Genomic DNA, 18,547 nt, shown 5'->3' with positions numbered 1-18,547 from the left:
TAATAATATAGATCATCTACATCGCGTGGTAGCTTATTGATGCAACGGCTTCACAAGCTATGGATTTCTCATTGCGTCATTCCACTTCGTTTCTATGGGGAAAAGAAAAAAAGAAAAACGTACTTTTCGTTCTTTGACACCCCGGTCTTTCCCTGAATTAAAGTCCTCTCATGGTGGTTGCCTCATGGTAGTTTTCATGAACTGGAGGATGTGACGATGTCGATCCTAAGATAGCATAAACATGCTCTATGGAGTTTATCTAGGAAGAAGGAAGAATCTGTGGCCGGCACGCACAATATGTATCCCTACAGGCATACATTATTGTGCCGACGCGTGGCCTAAGAAGGTATCTCTATCATCCAGAGAGAAATATTCTCCTCGGAGAAGAAAATGCCCCTTCCTACAGATCCTGACGAGATGCCTCAAGCTCTCATATGATAGCCCTGGGCGCTGCCATGGACACTGCCATGGACACTGCTTCATGCAACTATCCTTGATACCGGGCCATATTTTGTGCTAGTTCTCGCGATGTATCAAGATTCTTCAACCGTGCGCATAGTGATGTGTATAGTGGGTTTGCTCTAAGGCGTTAACAAGAGTAACGTAGCGAAACGATTACAAAATGTAGGTCGAACATACAAATCTTTCTCCCTGTCTTTTAGAGACTCCGTCAATAAGTTCTTATATTTCCCAGTTTGACGGCATTGAAAGATTACACATGCATACTACATCTAGGCGTATAATTAGTGGATGTCAGGAATATAATACAATACACATCATTCACAGGCGTAGCATTCCCTCAAAATCTGGCGATACCATAGTCGCAGTTTTATCACGCTTTTTTCATTTCTCATCACGTCGAAAAAAGAAGGAGACCCGAAAAAAGCGCAGACTAATTTTCGTTTCTCTCTTTTCTTTGTTTTCGAACTTCTGTTCATGCTTCAAGCCTCCAGCTCGCTTTCATCGTCCGATTTATCTGGGTCGTCCTCATCCTCGTCGCTACTCCAACCTGCAGCTTCAAGCGTGGAAGATCGAATTCCAAAGCTCAACACGAAACCAACAAAGGCTACAGCTGCGAAAACGCCGAATGTGAGAACTTCACCCTTTTGCGTTTTGGTGGCAAGTGTAAAAAGACCACCGGACAGGAAAGGCCCTACGGCGCGTCCAGCGGCCGATAATGTTTGTGCGAGGCCATTCAAGGCACCCAGAACAGAGTGGTTTGGCGCCGAGTTCGTCACCTAAATATACATATCAATATGAACATACTTGCAAAACATTTGACGAATGAAAAAGCGAAGGTAAGAACTTACCAATAAGAGTGCACTCGTTAACCCACCAACGGCAGCCACTGTCTTAACGAGCAACACAAAGCAGAGCTCAAAGGCCAGTAAAGCCGATTTTTTGGACAAATGGCCTTTCTCATCAGAGCCCTTGTAGCCAATCAATGGCATAAGCATAAAAGAGATGACGAAACCTAACAGGCCAGCACGGTATGACCATTTGTTTCCCATCTTGTCGCGCAATTTTCCGAACACGCAGATTTGGAAAATAATGGTTACAACGCCGGAGAAGCCTAGGGAAAATCCAATATCTTGAGGCGTCAGGTCTCGACCAGTGGGCTCCGGGGATTGGGCGAAGATGGGGTAGAGAGCATTGAAAGAGACGTTAACAAGCGCAAATATAAGATACGTGACCAATAATAGAATGGTATCGCGATTATAGATTTCTTCCCGGGTCAGCTCAGGGGAGTGCTCAAGGTCGTCGTCTGTGTCCGACGCTGAATCCAAATCTGATTCCTGAGTTGAATCACTGGCAGAACGTGCCCGTCTCGGCGCTGCGCGATAATAGACTGGACCGGAGCGGGCAGCGCGCAGGTAAGTCGGCCGACGAGATGTGGTAAATTGCCAGAGCCAGGTGAACAGTTCTTTGAATCTGGCTGAGATGTTCGGTAAGTTTTCCGCCTCCTCCAAACTCTCTTCGAGAAGAAATATAACCAGGACGAAATCAATGGCCAGGATTATAGCAGAGAAGAGGTTCGGAAACACATATGGATAAGGATTGGGCTGACTCTTGTCGAACGGGTTGGTGTTGAAAATCAAAGAGCCGCCCAAAACGGGGCCAGTGATGCCTCCAATGCCATATAACACGGGAAGATAAGTGAAAGCTCGCGACTGATTGCTGCGGTTGGTGATCTCGCCTAGGCAGGTTGACACCAGACCTGCATTGCCGTTGAGCATACCCATCAAAGCCTGAACCAGAATTGCCTGCCACAACTTTGTGCAGAATCCAAACAACAAAAAGCAGATAGCAGTGCAAAACGTCCCAAACAATATGACCGGCTTCCTGCCCACACGGTCTGATAGCCACCCCCAGAAATAATTTGTAACAAACTGCGCCAGCGCGAAGGCGGAGGCTATTAAACCCACATATACCCCGACATTTTTACCATGTACCTCAGGAAATCTCGATGTCATATCAGGGAGGTAGGGACTAATGGAGTTCAGTGCGGTTTGCTCTGCGAGGGCGATCATCGCCAGCACCGCCATCTGCTTCTTTGGCAGTTTGGTGTATCCCGAAGAGCTATGGCCATCGTCGTCCTCATCATGGGATCGCGGACTATCAAAGGGTTGGGAATGGTCTGAATCATTCGACGGAGGACGGCCGCGCGACTTCGGCGGTGGTGTGGTGAATGTTTGGTAATGCTGCTGGGTGGACTGCCTGCGGACAATGGGGGTAGATTCCGAGGCGACCATTCTCAAGGCCAAAGCAGGACGTTTATTGTGGCAACTATTATTTATTGATCAGATTATGGAGTCATTGGTCCTGTATCGTGTGACCCTGAACAAAGCCTGAACCAAGAGAGCCGTAGTTAAGCCGAGCTCGCGTGTCACGGAAAGGGATCGCGTTGATGGACTGCGGGGTTCCGGAGGACCATCAAGGCAGAGGCATCGATTGAGCCAAGAGCAGAGATTTGCCGTGGCCGTGATATATGGCAATGAGAAGGCGTGGTTGATACTCGGTGCCAGTATGAGGAGGAGATGGCAAGGCTGAAAGGATTTCCTCAGGCTGTCTGCATGTCATTACGTCGGATGCGGAGATGGATTACCGGGATTACCGTAATATTCTACTCCACCCGCGCACGGCAAATGGTAATAAACAAGGAAATACCGGTAAATTACTTAGTCATATAGCAATGCGCCTGGAGCCAATGAGAAGCTTGGAATATTTCTCTCTATGCCAGTTACTTATACGCGGTCAATACATGCCCATTCGATCTATAACTCTATAATACATGCTAACTATAATAAAACTGCTTGAACGGTCAATACTTCTCCAACAAACTCCAACTTCAAAGATCGGGGAGGGTCTAGCAATGTTCGGATAGAAACGAGACTGATCCGTGGCTGATGGCATGTATACCTAGGTACTGGTTGTTTTGCCTCGAAGCTGGAAAAGCGGTTTGAGTTGCCAGTGTCTTAACATGATTCGGACGGCTCTTGTCCAGTCTTCGCGGCACTTGTTCTCAAGTAATACCGTCATCTCCTCTGGAGGAAGACTTCCTCCCCACATCTCGGGGTTGGTCGATAACGCCTTTGCGTGCTTTTCGACTAGTGCGCTATATACTCTCACATCATCTCGTTAACGGAAGTTATTGTTCTCAAGTCGCACGCGTACTGATGGGGATTCAAATTCAAGATTCGTCACCGGGGCTAGGCGGAGTTGAAAGAATCGCCCATAATATCGTATGAAAAAAAGGGGGGAAAGAAGAAAAATAAAAATAAAAATAAAAAACAAAGAAGGACAGGACTTCTTACTCTTCTTCAATCTTGGTCAACACCAGCCATGCATAGTTCCAGCTCCTCTTACGATTAGGGTCCCTCATCACCAACTCCTTCGCATCGTCCAGCAACTCGGAACTGAAGGGATAGTCGCGAGTGAGATTGCGTAGCTCATTGAGGAGGTTGTTACTCTGCACATAGTTTGTCCATGCGGACGCCATCAATTCTATGGCAGGACTTTCACGCAGGTTTTCAACACGGGGCTGCATTGCATTGATCAGAGTGCGTTCCATGCGACAGAGATCGGTAAGAGTGTTGATGCGGCCTGAGCTGAGGACATCAATGACAGAGGCGACGTTGTCCATGGGTTTATTCTCCTTATTTCTTGCTGTCTTGAAGTATTTGAGTGTGTAGTCCTATATTGTCGAGCAGTGCCCTGGAAGTTGTCGTCCTGTTTATATCCGGCGTGATATCAGTAGCGATTATAAAGACGAGTAGTCAATGATAAACAATAGCTAAGTAGATCAACTGATCAAAAGTTGTCCGATGATGACTATCCTTATAGCAGGTCTAATCACAACTCTTAATTGTTTTTTCTCTTTCCTTCTTTCGCTTTAAAAACAACTAGTAGGTGACTTGTTTCCGGCAATCTTCGGATACTGTGAGCCATGACTTGGAGACAACTTCTCGCATTTCTCGAAGGAGATAGGAGCTGACTGCAGTGTTGATGGAAGTATCGGAGCAAGTCGTTCGGTGTTTTCATTGACGAGACTAGGGAGCGCGTTGCCCGCCCTCAAACTCCGCGTGTTTTCAAAAATTGTAAGTCCTTCTAGAATATATTTTGATCTCGGTACTTCCTACTGGCTGGACAGCTCCGATGTCCCTGACAGCCATGCTCAAAATTGCCACCCTGCTGATGGATATTGCATTGTGCAATTACGCTGCTGCTCCATGGTCCGTGGCGATCCATATCATTTGTTCCCTTTGCCTTCTCTTCATATGCCCTGGCGAGTTTTGGTTTTGCCAAAAAAAGAAATTTACAGATAACAATCTAGAACATTAGTAATCTATGGCGTACCTGAATATTAGCCGCATATCTTTGACTCATTTTGGTACTAATCCGTAGATCCGACAGCCAGTGACTCTTTCGTACATATTATAATCATTGATTGAGTCATTTAACAGCAATGGTCATAAGCCACTGCATATGTGACTAACTGCATTTAAGCTATAACTAACGGCCTTGATTGTTGGTCAAAATACAAGCAAACGTCATAGTCATAGCCCTAATTTAACTAGTGAACAGCTAAAGAAATGCACTAAGCAGATAACTAGTTCAACAGCCATAATTGGGCGACCGGCATCTTTCTAGCGTTGGATCGGCCTCGCGCTGACACTGTCACCGCTCGAGCAATCGGTGATTCGGGCAATTTTTAGCTGCAGGTCTACAATTGTGAACATTCATCAGCACTCAGGTCTAGTTTTTTTGCAGGCTAGGAACGAGATTACTAATGCGAAATCACAATTAATAACTAAGTGATGTGCTTATTGCCTAAGCTGTCTGCTTCCCAAAGTCTAACTACTACTTTAAGTCCAGTCCTCAGATTTAACTGGACATGCCATAGCTAGAAGCCTAGAGCAAGGCCGCGCTATTTTCTATTCTACCCTTCTTACTACCGTAGTCTACGTCATTTCATCATGCACGGAGTATTCAAGAAACAAAAAAAAAAGGAGGCCACGCGAGGAATCTGGGCCCATATGACGGCAAAAGAGAGGACAGATGCATTTCTGTGATCAAAACCCATCACAGTATTGATCGAGGTAGACATAGCATTCCGCAGTAAGTTATTGGCAGACACTACTAACTTGATGCTCAGGGCCGATGTCATGGAGGAGAAAATGCGGGCGAGTACCCACTGTTAGGGCTAGGGCTAGGGCTGCAAAGCGATGTGGGCCTGGCCTCGATTTATTTCCAGGTTTAGTAATGCTTAATCTGACTTTTACCAACTTTCGCCGTATGATCGAGGAACCTCTAATCTCGAAGAGCGCTGACTTCTATGATCAGGGACACTAGCCCCATGTCTGGAATGGGATGAATGCATCCCACCCATTCTGTACAACGACAGACACAGAGTGGATTGAGACCTGCGAGAAGCCTGCTTCATAAGAAAATTATCTGTGCAGAAGTCTCGAATAGAAATAGATTTTGTTGATTCACCATCCAAGTCACGTCCAAGTTAGGTATTAGTTGTGCAACGGCAGACCAATCTTCCGCACTTCATATTACATTCCTCTGTATTAATTTCGCATGCTTGGGTAGTACCGTACTGTAAGGTAGCGAATTCGAAATAAAACTAAGACTGAGCAGTTTTTAGAGCACTCCATAGCTATGCTGTTCTTTCTAAGGGTCTTTCCATCCTCAACCCATCTATGCTCAATATTGAGCAAGATTGTTGGTTAACACCACGATTAATCACTTATCAATGACAAAAAAACCTTGAAATTCTCTATACAAGTATTTTAAAGGTGTTGATGTCTCTGACTGATTACTCCTCTACGGTTTATCCGGGATTGCATCTATATTCTATTTCTCGTTCTCTCAATGCAGCAGCTGCCAACTGCAACTGCAAAGTTTCTTTTCGATATTCCAAACTACGATTCACTCAGCTCACGATACAGCACTAAATACTAATGAATAATGGGATGATTGCCTAGGATGTTGTGCCTGCGAACCACTTCGGGCGTCTAAGGCTTCCAAGATTTCGACACCGTCAGTCACTACGACGGGCAACAACTGTTCCTTCTACATTTTCCGCGAAGCCAATAAATCATGCGCAAAAGTAATGAAACTTATATCTATAAGAATAATAGCGGATCGTAGCACATGGAGCTCGAAATACCTAGTTCTAGTTCCGAGAAGGCGAAAACAGATCCCAGTCATTAAACCAGTTGAGCTCGCTGTGTGAAATAACCCCAGTTTTATTTTTCCTGTTTTGGAAAACTAAATCTTAAAATTTAGTTTCTACGCTACCTAAGGTGGTATGCCGCTGATATGGACGTTTTAGCAATAGGTGGCCGAAGGAAGCTTCGGTCTCGCCTACGGAGGATGACTTGATAAGACAACAGAAGCAATGGAGTCTTTTAATATCACTTGATACTATTGCTTTCCACGCAATACAACATTCCGTACTAGTTTTTGAGAAATTACTCAAGGATTTTCTGTTGGTATCAACATTCACCAAGACCTCAAAGAAGGCAAACGTATTCTTCATGTAGAGTCCACTCCACAGAACAGTAATCTTTTCACAGCATTTAATGCTTGTCCGGGAGCTTTCTGTGGTTGAGGATACCATTTCATAACCGTCATGCTCACATTTTCCTTCTCCTCGGGCATTTGCACGAATGCCGTTGTCAGCTTCTGGAAACCCAACTTGGTGTATAGCCCGCGACCAGACGGGGTCGCAAATAACCCAATCTGTAGATTGTGTTTTTGAGCGACGTCGATTCCCCAATTACAAAGCAAAGTGCCAGCACCATGGCGCTGCCATTGGGGGGATGTTGCTACTCTAATCAGATGGATGTACGTTCGAGGCAGCGTGGTGCGGTCGGTGGGCTCGAGATATTCCCATGTAATTCGACTTATTATCCGACTGTAGTATTCGATGCGATTCCAATCGGCGTCGCGGCGGTCTGAACAGTCGAATTTATCTGCTGTGTCGTTGACTTTTGGCATATGATGAAAGTTAGCACTATGTCTTTTAGGGTTTAGAGCATCAGGTTCGAAGAATGAAGTCAAGGGTTACCCAATTCCGACTTAATACCACTTCCCAGTTCCTCTCGCAGCGCAGCGGCCTTTTTGTTACCAACCGCCATAAGATCCCAGACTGTATGCGCAATTATTGTCTTTCCGGAAGGCGACTTTTCATTGTCGACTTCAGCTACCATCACAAGAATATCTGACGCCGGACTAGCATTCTCGACAAACCCCTTTATCTCTTCCGTGGTGCATCTATAGCAGTCTTCGGGGAACTTGTCGGTGTACGGGTACTGATATAGAACCTGCGGCTCTTGAGGGATCACGTCGACAGCTATCTGAACGATCGCATCAACATCTGCCATAGTGGCAGTTCGTATTTTTATTTTTGCCATTTGAATATTTGATGCGCAATACAGACGCAGACACTGGGACGTAATAAGGACCACGAAGCTCGGTATAAGGAATGTAACAGAGATGGACACACCGCGGTGTCAGGACGTGAGGAGGTATTCCCCCGCATGACTTGGAGACGCTCAGGCTCAACTTAGGCTAATAAGATAGGGGAGCATTATGTACTTCCGTAACTTTGCACTACTCTAGGAAGTGAGGCCGACGTGGCAGCCCCGTTTCTATAGCGGCTCTGACGGTGCTGTTTCTAGCATTGATGTGGAAATAATCAACCTTACTGCCACTTAGCCATTAAAGTCTTTACTTTTGTTGGTTGCCTGATGCATGTGATTGACCGGTTTTGCGCCGTAGCCATCGCTTGGACCGCTGCTAGCTTAGTTGTATATATTTGCAAGGCCTGAAGAACTCCGATTATATGCTACCTAACATTTCGGCTGTATCGACCTGTCTTGGCATAGTTGAGATTATCCTGATGCCTGTCGCCATCTAGTCTAACGTTGGCTCGGGATGCTTCCCATCACAGTGCTACCATTGACTGTAATTATTCTTGATGAGGCGTCTTAGCTGCTTCTTAAAGCCAATATCAAAGTTTCCGCAACAATGTGACTATCTAACTGGGTGCAGGAAACGAACCCGTGTCACAGATAGCGTGCAAAAAGGTTTTACTTTCAACAGATATAAAGTAGTTGAAGGAAAGGAATATTTACATAAAACTCCTTCCTTTCATTAAAGTTAGCTGAGCTCGATTTAATGTGTGATCTATGTCACTATGGTGGTATTTCAGCAAACACCAGGTCCTTCGGCCAACCCAACTTCCGTTCCTCCAAGCGGCCGTGATGGATTTATTGCCGCAATTCAAGGGACAAACAGTGGACTAGAACAGCTCATGAGAGATGGACTACATGCATATTCAAGCTATCTTGACCATCAGATCTGGAAATGTGTGTCCAAGGCAGGACCAGAATGGTCTGCAGTGTTTGGACCCAGAAACCAATGGGCTGCGAAGATATTCAGCGTTCTGACAATCGTTACTAAATATCTCAGTACTTCGGATTCTCAGACCAGCTTGAGTGATATTGTACGACATCTACTAGTGGAGACGCAAAGTTGGGGAGTGAAAAACAGATTACAAGTTCGCCAAGCCCATGATAGCGACAGTGATGACATGACCCTTCTCCTCGAACACCATCTCGTCTTTGCGTGCCTCGGCTGGTTAAGCATGCTCTACACGCCTTTTCATGACTTCTCTGGGAGCTCAGATTTTCGGATTCTTAGGACGGATTCGATGTCGTCTCATCTCACAAACAATGCCGCCGTCCTAAATGCATCAGATATGCATAGACCCATGGGAACTATGCTTCGTAAGATGGGGCTTTTACCCATCATGTGCCCAGCCATGCCCCCATTTCGAGCTCCAGGAGGAGACTCGGCTACATTTATGAAGCTCTCGACCGTATGCTATTCTTCTCTGCGCCAAATCGGTGAGGTCTCTATTCTATGGGTCAACAATCTATCGGAACATTGTCAATTTGATGCAAAGCGACAGGAACTAAAAATCTTTCGCTTTCCGGCCTACTGTCTTTATCTGAAGAGGATGGAATCAGACGTCAAAGTATTTCAGGGGTGAGTGGCAAACAAGTTATCATGGGAAGAATGACAATACACTGACTCTTGCCTTACTAATTTTCTAGGATTTTAACAGCTCATACCTGCCTCCAGCAATCAAGGAGTTGTGAGCGTGATTTGCCCAATGTCATCCAGTCATATTTACGAGAAATCCTTATATCTTATCGAGTACTATTTGGTCAAGAACAAAAATCACGAAGACTCTTTCGCTCCCGTGAAAGTATCAGGGCCCGATTTGGTTCAGTCGACGACCCTGTGTTGCAGGCACTCTGCGGTCGAAAGCAACCATCGCTGCTGATGGATTATCTCACAATTGATACAGAAAAGATGGTTTTCGACGTATACGCTGATTTCCCCTTTCTCGGTGAGAAGCTTCTCAAGGTTTATAACTACAATGCGAGTCAGACCCCTTCACCGTGGAGATCACTGTTTCTTCTTGATCCCAGGGATTCTGGAGAGTCCGTCAATTTCTTCTTGACAATTGTCGTTGTTGGAGGAATTTCAATTACGTTGAGTCTGATACAAACTGTCATTGCAATCATAGCCTTGATATTGAACAAGAACTAGCCCTACTCTGTGTTTCCTATCTACTTCACTATGTGATTTATGACAATTGATCTGATTTCCAGACTTTTTCGTGGCCATGTTTTCGTTGCAGGATTCGGGAAGGCCGAGTGGTATGCACCTGGTAATCGAGATAAGACAATCGGTTAGTAATAGTAGTAACACCGAAAAGAAATTAGAACGATCATGTTGTAACGTGGGAGCGTATACAGTTTGTTGCTTTTTCCGCCTTCTTTGAATCCCAGGTCGTGAACACCATCACCTCCTCGGGGACCATGTTGCTTGCCCAGAACCACTCATGCCGTTCACTATAACGAAGATAATAATTCTGAGCCAGCCTATGTGGCTCAACAATATCAATAGATATGGGATCATCCCTTTCAATAGTACTCGGGTCGCAAAATGCCAGTGGTTTATCATCAGTGGTGCCATTGAAACTCCTCCAAACACTGCCAGTATAGTTTTGTCAACACCCCCTGTATGGCCGCTCCATTGGTGGCCAAGAGCACTTACTTGACAATTCGAACTCGATACCTTCCAGATAGCACGTACTCGCGGTATTCGAAGTCAGTCAAATGCAATCTCAGGCGTCGTAATCCGCCTGTCTCGGTTTGATCTGGTTCCATTGTAAGTAAAATAATAATAGTACAGTATTAGTTAGCTATATGAGATCAGTAAATAAACAAAAAGAAGACTGTCTCTCGACATCTTACCAACATGAGCTTTACAAATCGGATTTTCGAGGAAGTCTTTTGCAGGGCTAACCCTACTTCTTAAAGGATCTGGAGACTTAGAGACAATCGATTGTGGATCGCTGTTGCGAAACTAAATACCAATCAATATGTTGACACATGTAATAAAAAGGAATAAATAATCAGAGGACTCAACTCGAATATCGAATACATATACTTTTTCGGCCTCCAACTCTTTGGCAAGCAAAGTCGACATGTCTTTGCAGTACTCGTTCACCTCTTCATAGCTACATTCTGCTCGTATGCCAATATATGGCCAGTTGAAAAGTTGAAAAGCATTATCTTCGATATTGATTTGTTCTGTGTGCATGCGTATGTCCTTTATCAGGACATCTTTACTGATGAACTCGATATTGGTTTCCGGCACTTCGGGGGTTGTTTGTACGCCTAACAGGTAGTAAGGAACTTCGTTTCGATACTTTGACAGATTCGCGATATAATTGATTGGTGCTAATACGGAATCTGAAGTTTCCTTTGGATCTCGATGCTCTGATGTTTTCTGCATAGCACTATGATGGGTTTGTTTTGTTGTATCTGAATACTTTCCAGTTCTCGCAGAGCCGGACATCGCTAATGCCCTCGCTTTTTGACTCTTTGGCAATTTATTGCCTAGTGTGCTTGTACGGACTGAATTAAATAGAAGTAAAGGTCCGAAACTCCGCTCATCTTTTACTTTCACGTGGCTTTACTGTCTATACTAGCAGTGACAGTCGATTATTTTCGCTTTTGAATTACATGATTGACGTGTTTTTTACAGCCTCTCTCTACTGGCTGACCTTGGGCCCCAAATATCTTTCAGAAGGCCTGTGCTCTTAGAGCAGCATGTCAAGGATTGACTCAGACAAGCGTGGAGGTCATAGCGTTCGGTGGTTGCGTCGGAATCCTACTAAGAATGGTAATTGAAACGTTGTTCATTTGATATCATGCAATAATAAGCACAGCTACGCTTCACTTGTGACTCGGATTAACTTAAGATGCCACAGCATGCATTTCCTACCTAGGCAAATGCTGTAGTAGATGCGGCTCTGAAGAAAGCCGGCATCTGATCAATTCGCTTTCAGCTACGATGTAATGACCATTCATGGCATTAATCCTAACTCTCCCTAGGTAATCAAAACTCGTATACAGCCTTAGGTTATAATCTACGACACTACGAATAAATTAGGCAGACATTTTCTAGGAAGCTAGACTTACTCATTAGAGAGATATTTTAACATGACCAAACTATATAAGTGAATCCAATTCTCTCCCAAAACTGCACGACCCTACAGCGGAGTTGAAATACTTCGGTTTATATAACTTTCCTGTCGTCATATACCTTCTCTCCCCATATCTATCGGATATGGCTCCCTCAACGATCGTGACTGGCTCAGCAGCCAACACCTCCGCGGATCACGAACAATCCATTCATGAACCGAAGCCGATCCTTCAGCAACCTTGGAAAATCCTTGGTCTTGATCATACAAACTCAACATGGAGTGACCTGCGTTCCGATAGCGAGGACGACTCATTCTATCGAATTCCTCATTCGCACTCTAAGAACTCGGGACGTGATTCCCCCGTCATTATCAATGGTCTCGGTGGCTGAGGGTCTAATGTAGCGAGTGTTCCGGCTTCTCATGCAGCATGGCTTATTCTGATATGTTTGATTCGCTACAAGAAGCAAGGGATTTCATGTATGATTTGGATCGTGTGATATTGTGAGAGTGGTCTGCTTAGGGATAATAGTGCTATTCATTACATGTTTCGTGATTAGGGCATGGACCTTACGTCCAACTAAGCCACCATGCGGGGCATTCTAGGATATGATAACATACCTTGATACTCAAAGCTCGTATAATTACAGGGATTTTCAGCTGATAGTGCTGTTGGTGGCTATATAATACGTACTAAGCTCGAGTCACATAGCACATCAGTGGTGCGGCTCTGCATAGCCATCCATCCCTGCGCATTTCAATGTACCCCGCCTAGGTATCATCGTGCCGCTGTTGATTATGTTGGGTAGGCTGATTTCAGACGATCGAAGTGGCATGTTCGCATGTTCTCAGGTCCTGTCCGCTGAGAAAATCTATCTATAACTGCGTCTTGACACATTCACTGGCCTCATTTTTTTCCTCGAAGCTAAACTGTCTCGTTCAATCGCAAACAGGTCCTAGGTAATGCTTTGAGATCAAAATGAACGCGACAACAACAACAGCAGCAGCAGCGGCGGCTGGTGTTCTATCACAAAGCAGCACAGCAGATGAAAATGGCTCCGTTGGCGAAACCTAGTCAGTTCCTCGGACAATCGAAACAAGTAAATCATTGCTGATAATCTACAAGCGACCGGTTCTATATTGCTTCATGGGAAGCCGCCCTCGCGCACTGTACATCAACACTAGAGAAAAACGACCGTCAGCGTGCGTTGAAAATAAAAACGGCCGATGATTTCCGCATGTCCCTTCGGCAACTCCGGGTTGAGCACCCAGACCAGAATCCCCAAGAAGTAATTTCGATGTTATTCCCAGCAATTGAGCACTACGAGACGTTCGCCGGATCGTTCGTCGCTCTGATGGCACACGCAGTTGATGTATCTATGATGTGGGGGCTACTTTTTCTCGTGGTCAAGGTGCGCGAATACGGCTGGCCCTATTAAACAGTTTCAGTCTCTAAGATGCCACATATGTTAGCTGTCCCTCGAGTCAAAGGGCACGACAGAGCGTATTCACCGCATGCTCAGATCAATCAGCAACAAGCTGGAGAGACTGAACGAGATTCTTACCACCGTGTCTGACTTTGCAAAGTTCAAGGCTCAGATGGTGGAGATCAACCGGGAGATTTTCATGCTGTGGTTCAATATCATCATGATCTTTCGAACCGAAGACAATGGTTGCTCCAACCCTCGTCGCCTTATTGATTTAGAGTAGCGATTGACTGTTTTTCTTAGGCGACGAGTTTAGCTATTTGCAGAAACTCACTGTCAGATTCGATTCAACATTCAAAAATACCGAAGAGCAGGTCGACTCACTCATACAACACATTGGGGAAATGGCCCTAATTGCCGACCGACAATCTCATATGGTTGATCTTACTAAGTACTATCAGGCCTTGGCTTTGCAGGCTGACTCCAAGTCGGCGAGTATACCTTTCCACACCATTCCAGTCCCGAGAAACGCTCGTTTTTTCGGGCGTACGGATGTTCTTCAGGAGATTGATGAGTATTTCTTCTCATCAAATTCTCTCTCTGGTATCCACTCCCTGGCAATATATGGCTTAGGGGGGGTTGGTAAAACGCAGGCTGCCCTGGAATATGCCTGGAAGAAACAGGAAGCGTTGGATGCTGTGATATGGGTACCAGCAGAGAGCGAAATAGCCATTCAGCAAGCTTTGAGTCACGTAGCATTGACAGTACTCAAGCTCACTGGGGCAGACTCAACTTCCCACAAACAAAATGCCGTCCTTGTCATGCAATGGTTGAGCACAACAGGCAAGCTCATTAACCTTTCCTTCGTTGTGTTGCTTTGATTTGTTTGTGTTTTTTTTTTTCTTTTTTAACATTTCTCTTTTGGTAATTCTTAGGGTTAACCCTAGCGCCTGTCCCTGCCCTACCCCAGGAGGCAAGAGAAGCGGATTTCTAACTAACATTCATATAGATGCTAAATGGCTTCTTATCTATGATAACGTCGAAACTCCATTGATTTTCGAATCTTACTGGCCGGTGTCGAATCATGGTTCCATTTTGATCACGACACGCAAGCTTGGTTTGACGACCCAGCCTATTGCAAAAAGAACTGAATTGCAGGAGTTCGATGCCGACGGTGGGAGACAGTTTCTCATTCACAATATTTTCCAGAGGAACATTGTAGAAGGCAGCCAGGAGTACGAGAAGGCCCTCGAAATTTCAGTTAGGTTGTCTGGCCATGCTCTCGCAATCAGTCAAATGGCCGCCCTTATCTTGGTCAAGGGATTATCATTGGAGAAGTTTCTTGTCATGTATGACAAGCATTCAAAAAGAATGCATCGCGATAGAAAGAATGGATGGAAGTATCCTGGCTACAATCACGCAATCGATACTGTCTGGGAGCTTTCGTTCAGCGAGTTAGATCAAGATGCTCGCACATGCTTGGGCATTCTATCTTTCTTGATGCCCGATTCGATTCCCCAAGAAATTTTTGAGGCGTCCGATATGAGCATGGAACAGTTCTCTCTTCAATTTTGCGAAGATGAGTATATGTACGTATCACAAAGCAAAGTCTCTTCTCCTAGACTTCCTGGCTAACATGACCCAAACACAGGCGAAGCGAAGTTTTCGAAACTTTAGCAAATCTTGCATTGATCAGGATAAATCACGATACTGATTCCATTACTATCCATCGACTTGTTCAGTCAGAGTTTCTGTTTCAGATGACCCTGGACGATCGACAAGACGAATTCGATGCTACGATTCGCCTTCTCTTGGACAAATTTCCGTCTCGTGGGCAGAGCGTAGTTGATGAGAGGAACTGGAAGCAAGCTGAACGATACTTACCACAGGTCCTTAGTGCCTTTGAGAGATACTGCGATACCCAAAAAGAACAGCATCCGCTAAGATCTTCTCTAAATTTTCTCAATCTAATCTGCGACACTTTATGGTAAGCCAAGTTTTAGTGTTATCCTTAAATAGTTATCACATATCTTGAATTTTCTTTTGGTCTAACAACACCCAGGTTTCTCGCTACAAATGACAGTGCAGGAAACCGAGACTTTGTATTGAGCGTCGCGTATCTTGCCTGGGATAAATGGGATAACAAAGAAGAAGCACCTCTTATACATGCTTACATACTGGCTAGAGGAAGCGACCAGGATCTATGGAATGGCGAATTCAAGAACGGAGTTGAAAAGGCTCACGATGCGTTAGAGCTGGCACTTCAATATCTTGAACCGGACAATGAGAGAGTTGTTCAGTATAATAGTGATTACGGCATTGCTTTTGGAAGCGACGGTAACTACAAGCGAGGGGCTGACTACCTAAGTCGGGCTGAAGAATTCTTCAATGCAGACCCCGAGCGCTATGGAATTGCCAAGGGTATTTTGATCAACGCCAACATATCCCGAAACTCATACTGCAACGGTGATTTCGAAGACGCGGAGGTTCGATTGAATAGGACCTTGGAAATGTCGCGTGAGATGGGAAGCTTATACTGGGAAGCACTGTACGTTTCCATTTCATCATCTACCTATTGGCCGAACGCCTTGTATTTTCGTAGTATAATTGACCAGTTATTGTGTTTAAAACTGCAGAATCCACTTTGCATTCGGCTCTCTTGGTGTTCGCTCTGGCAATCTTGAACTAGCTGATAGCCATCTGGTTCTCGCCAACGAGACTATTGAGAAGTTTGGCCCTGGACGGAACATTCAGCTTGATGGAATGTACAACTACATTGGAGGACGTATCAGATTAGGTCAAGGGAAATTTCAGGAGAGCATGTCAGTTATATTGTCCACTACTAGTTGGCTACTTGTCGTAGCGCGACAAAGCTGACCATCGACCTACAGTGATTTCTTTAAGAAAGCCATCGCAATTGACGACATTCAAATGACACCACGGGGGTACCGTGCACGTCATTTGTATGCCCTATCCAGAGCTCAGGCAGCTCATCTTGGAAACGAGAAACTGAGTAAGGAAACGGAGAAAGAGGCAATCAAACTGGCTGGAAGGAACCTAAGAATCCAGAAGAGTGACTCAGGGTCTGAAACAAGAGAAGAATATTGGGAGGCCTTTGATCTTCTGATCAGAATAGTTGAGCGCTAGTTGACAACATGGATTTGCTTTTGACGGAACCTAGGTATATTATGTTTTCGATCACCCCTTTCAAAAAGTAGGAATGAACATCAGATTGAATTCTAGGAAATCATTACTTTGATCTCAAATTTGGTCCTCCAAATATACACAACGCATCAATGTGTGCACAGCAGTGTGAAATATATCTCCATAAATAAATAAAAATAATCAAGCCAATTTCTGGATCACTATCAAGCGGACCTCGATGCTTTCTCTCGGGGCATGCTCTTTACCTGGCTCAGTCGGGATCGGATTTGGAAAAGCAGTATGAAAGGTACCTATATATATAAAATACGCCACAGGTGTAAGTTGATCAGCGACATCATCATAGTACAGTGTTTCTCGGGGCATCAGTTCAACAATTACATTTGGTTGCCTTCTGCTGCTCACGATCGCTCGTTGAATCCCACGTCGTGAATGCCAACACTTCCGTCGGCATCATATTGCTGACCCAGACCCATTGATGATTTTTGTTGTGATATAAGTAATTAGACTCGCTGCACACTTCTGGGGTGACCTTTTCAATTGTCTGTATATCGGTGGCAGTGATACTATCAGGTATACAGAGTGCTAGCGGCAAGTCGTGAGAGGTTGTGTTGAAACTTCTCCAAATACTATTTTCCCATATTAATTAAGTGCCTATTAACAAAGCATAAGGAAAACGTAATGGCTGAAACGTACTTGATGCATCGGATATGATATTCGCCGGACAATAAATACTTTTTGACCTCATCGGTGGTCAAATGTTGATGTAGTCGCCTTAACCCATCGCCCTGGCTGTGGTCTTGTAATTTGTTATTTACGTAATCTCTCGAACTCGTACAGATCTCTCTCAACATTAAGCACGAACTTATGAGGAAAAAAAGGTATACCTGTATGTACCACTTGAGCTGGATTTCCAGGGAACCTCTCAGCCACCGATAGCTCGGGCGAGTACGCTTGTTTGCTGTCGAGAGTACCGTGGCCGGATGGAAGGGAGTTAGATCGAAACTAATCAAAAAGTCATTAACTCTGCATTTTTGCCCTTTAAAGAGACGAACGCCAATCGATAGCAGCGCCCTAGTCGAAAGACATAAACCAATAGGATTGTACACAGAAATATGCTTACTCTGAACTCGTAAAGGAATGTCTTCTCTGCCCCAAGCTCCTCCTGTAGTCTATTCGACATTTGTCTGCAGTATTCCTTGACTTGGTCATGATTGGCCGTCATTGAAATCGTACCGTCACCTCTATCTTCGTTTTGAGGCATATGATTCGAAACAAGTCCTGGGCTTTCATCATCTGTATGTGAAGTAGATGCCCACCCACTGTAAACTGTAGTAGTTGGCCAATTAAACAATTGAAAACCGTTGTCTTCCAGAGTATACCTGTCCCGGAAGGAGGATTGATCAAACCGCCGCAAATCCGTAATGGGCATCTGATATTGCTCGAATTGCATGTTTGTTGCGGGGACTTCGGATGTCGGTCGTACACCTATCAAGCGGTATGGCCTAAGGCCTTGTTGACTGCTAAATTGTACATCGCGCTTGAGATATGTAAGGGTGGCAGTTTGTGTTGATGGTGATAGTTCCATATTTTCAGAAGGAATGACGCCGAGGGTTGCCCGGCTATTCTACAGAACAGTCGAAGTGATGAATTACAGTGACATATTTATAGTTGAAGAATAAAACACACATGTAGTAATAAGGACCAATTAGTATCCGTGGCAATATCTTGGAAGGCTGTGCACTTTTCTTTTCATACATGTAGCACACACATTAGTCAAGTAGACAACTCATCACACATACGAGGCTGAAAAGCTGAATGGCGATATTATTTATAATGTTGTTTGATTATTTGCTTTACTGCCGTGCGGCTCTAC

The 18,547-nt window shown here is 44.8% G+C and overlaps 7 protein-coding genes across 7 annotated transcripts; 2 read left to right on the top strand and 5 right to left on the bottom strand.

The window, feature by feature from the left end:
- Positions 1 to 941: 941 nt before the first annotated feature.
- UA08_01366 (hypothetical protein) lies at positions 942 to 2,753 on the bottom strand (the record flags this gene model as incomplete). The annotated part of the gene is made up of 2 exons (XM_020261022.1): positions 942 to 1,238; positions 1,311 to 2,753. 2 exons carry the CDS (start codon positions 2,751 to 2,753, stop codon positions 942 to 944), a joined length of 1,740 nt encoding a protein of 579 aa, XP_020122839.1.
- Positions 2,754 to 3,420: 667 nt separating this feature from the next.
- On the bottom strand, positions 3,421 to 4,144 carry UA08_01365 (hypothetical protein; the record flags this gene model as incomplete). The annotated part of the gene is made up of 2 exons (XM_020261021.1): positions 3,421 to 3,616; positions 3,816 to 4,144. 2 exons carry the CDS (start codon positions 4,142 to 4,144, stop codon positions 3,421 to 3,423), a joined length of 525 nt encoding a protein of 174 aa, XP_020122840.1.
- A 2,903-nt stretch (positions 4,145 to 7,047) lies between these two features.
- On the bottom strand, positions 7,048 to 7,898 carry UA08_01364 (hypothetical protein; the record flags this gene model as incomplete). Its single annotated transcript, XM_020261020.1, has 2 exons — positions 7,048 to 7,502; positions 7,601 to 7,898. The coding sequence occupies 2 exons, from the start codon at positions 7,896 to 7,898 to the stop codon at positions 7,048 to 7,050; spliced, it is 753 nt and encodes a 250-aa protein (XP_020122841.1).
- Positions 7,899 to 8,713: 815 nt separating this feature from the next.
- UA08_01363 (hypothetical protein) lies at positions 8,714 to 9,680 on the top strand (the record flags this gene model as incomplete). Its single annotated transcript, XM_020261019.1, has 2 exons — positions 8,714 to 9,556; positions 9,636 to 9,680. 2 exons carry the CDS (start codon positions 8,714 to 8,716, stop codon positions 9,678 to 9,680), a joined length of 888 nt encoding a protein of 295 aa, XP_020122834.1.
- Positions 9,681 to 10,318: 638 nt separating this feature from the next.
- UA08_01362 (hypothetical protein) lies at positions 10,319 to 11,454 on the bottom strand (the record flags this gene model as incomplete). Its single annotated transcript, XM_020261018.1, has 4 exons — positions 10,319 to 10,442; positions 10,648 to 10,750; positions 10,848 to 10,959; positions 11,044 to 11,454. 4 exons carry the CDS (start codon positions 11,452 to 11,454, stop codon positions 10,319 to 10,321), a joined length of 750 nt encoding a protein of 249 aa, XP_020122835.1.
- A 1,607-nt stretch (positions 11,455 to 13,061) lies between these two features.
- On the top strand, positions 13,062 to 16,656 carry UA08_01361 (hypothetical protein; the record flags this gene model as incomplete). Its single annotated transcript, XM_020261017.1, has 9 exons — positions 13,062 to 13,156; positions 13,209 to 13,494; positions 13,556 to 13,754; positions 13,813 to 14,338; positions 14,445 to 15,098; positions 15,161 to 15,496; positions 15,572 to 16,057; positions 16,146 to 16,331; positions 16,401 to 16,656. 9 exons carry the CDS (start codon positions 13,062 to 13,064, stop codon positions 16,654 to 16,656), a joined length of 3,024 nt encoding a protein of 1,007 aa, XP_020122836.1.
- A 584-nt stretch (positions 16,657 to 17,240) lies between these two features.
- UA08_01360 (hypothetical protein) lies at positions 17,241 to 18,259 on the bottom strand (the record flags this gene model as incomplete). Its single annotated transcript, XM_020261016.1, has 4 exons — positions 17,241 to 17,300; positions 17,569 to 17,676; positions 17,795 to 17,993; positions 18,054 to 18,259. The coding sequence occupies 4 exons, from the start codon at positions 18,257 to 18,259 to the stop codon at positions 17,241 to 17,243; spliced, it is 573 nt and encodes a 190-aa protein (XP_020122837.1).
- Positions 18,260 to 18,547: the final 288 nt, after the last annotated feature.

The sequence above is a fragment of the Talaromyces atroroseus genome (genome assembly GCF_001907595.1).
Source record: "Talaromyces atroroseus strain IBT 11181 chromosome Unknown scaffold_1, whole genome shotgun sequence".
NCBI lineage: Eukaryota > Fungi > Ascomycota > Eurotiomycetes > Eurotiales > Trichocomaceae > Talaromyces > Talaromyces atroroseus.
The sequence above is the reverse complement of the archived record's forward strand: the minus strand, read 5'-3'. Positions and strand labels throughout refer to the sequence as shown.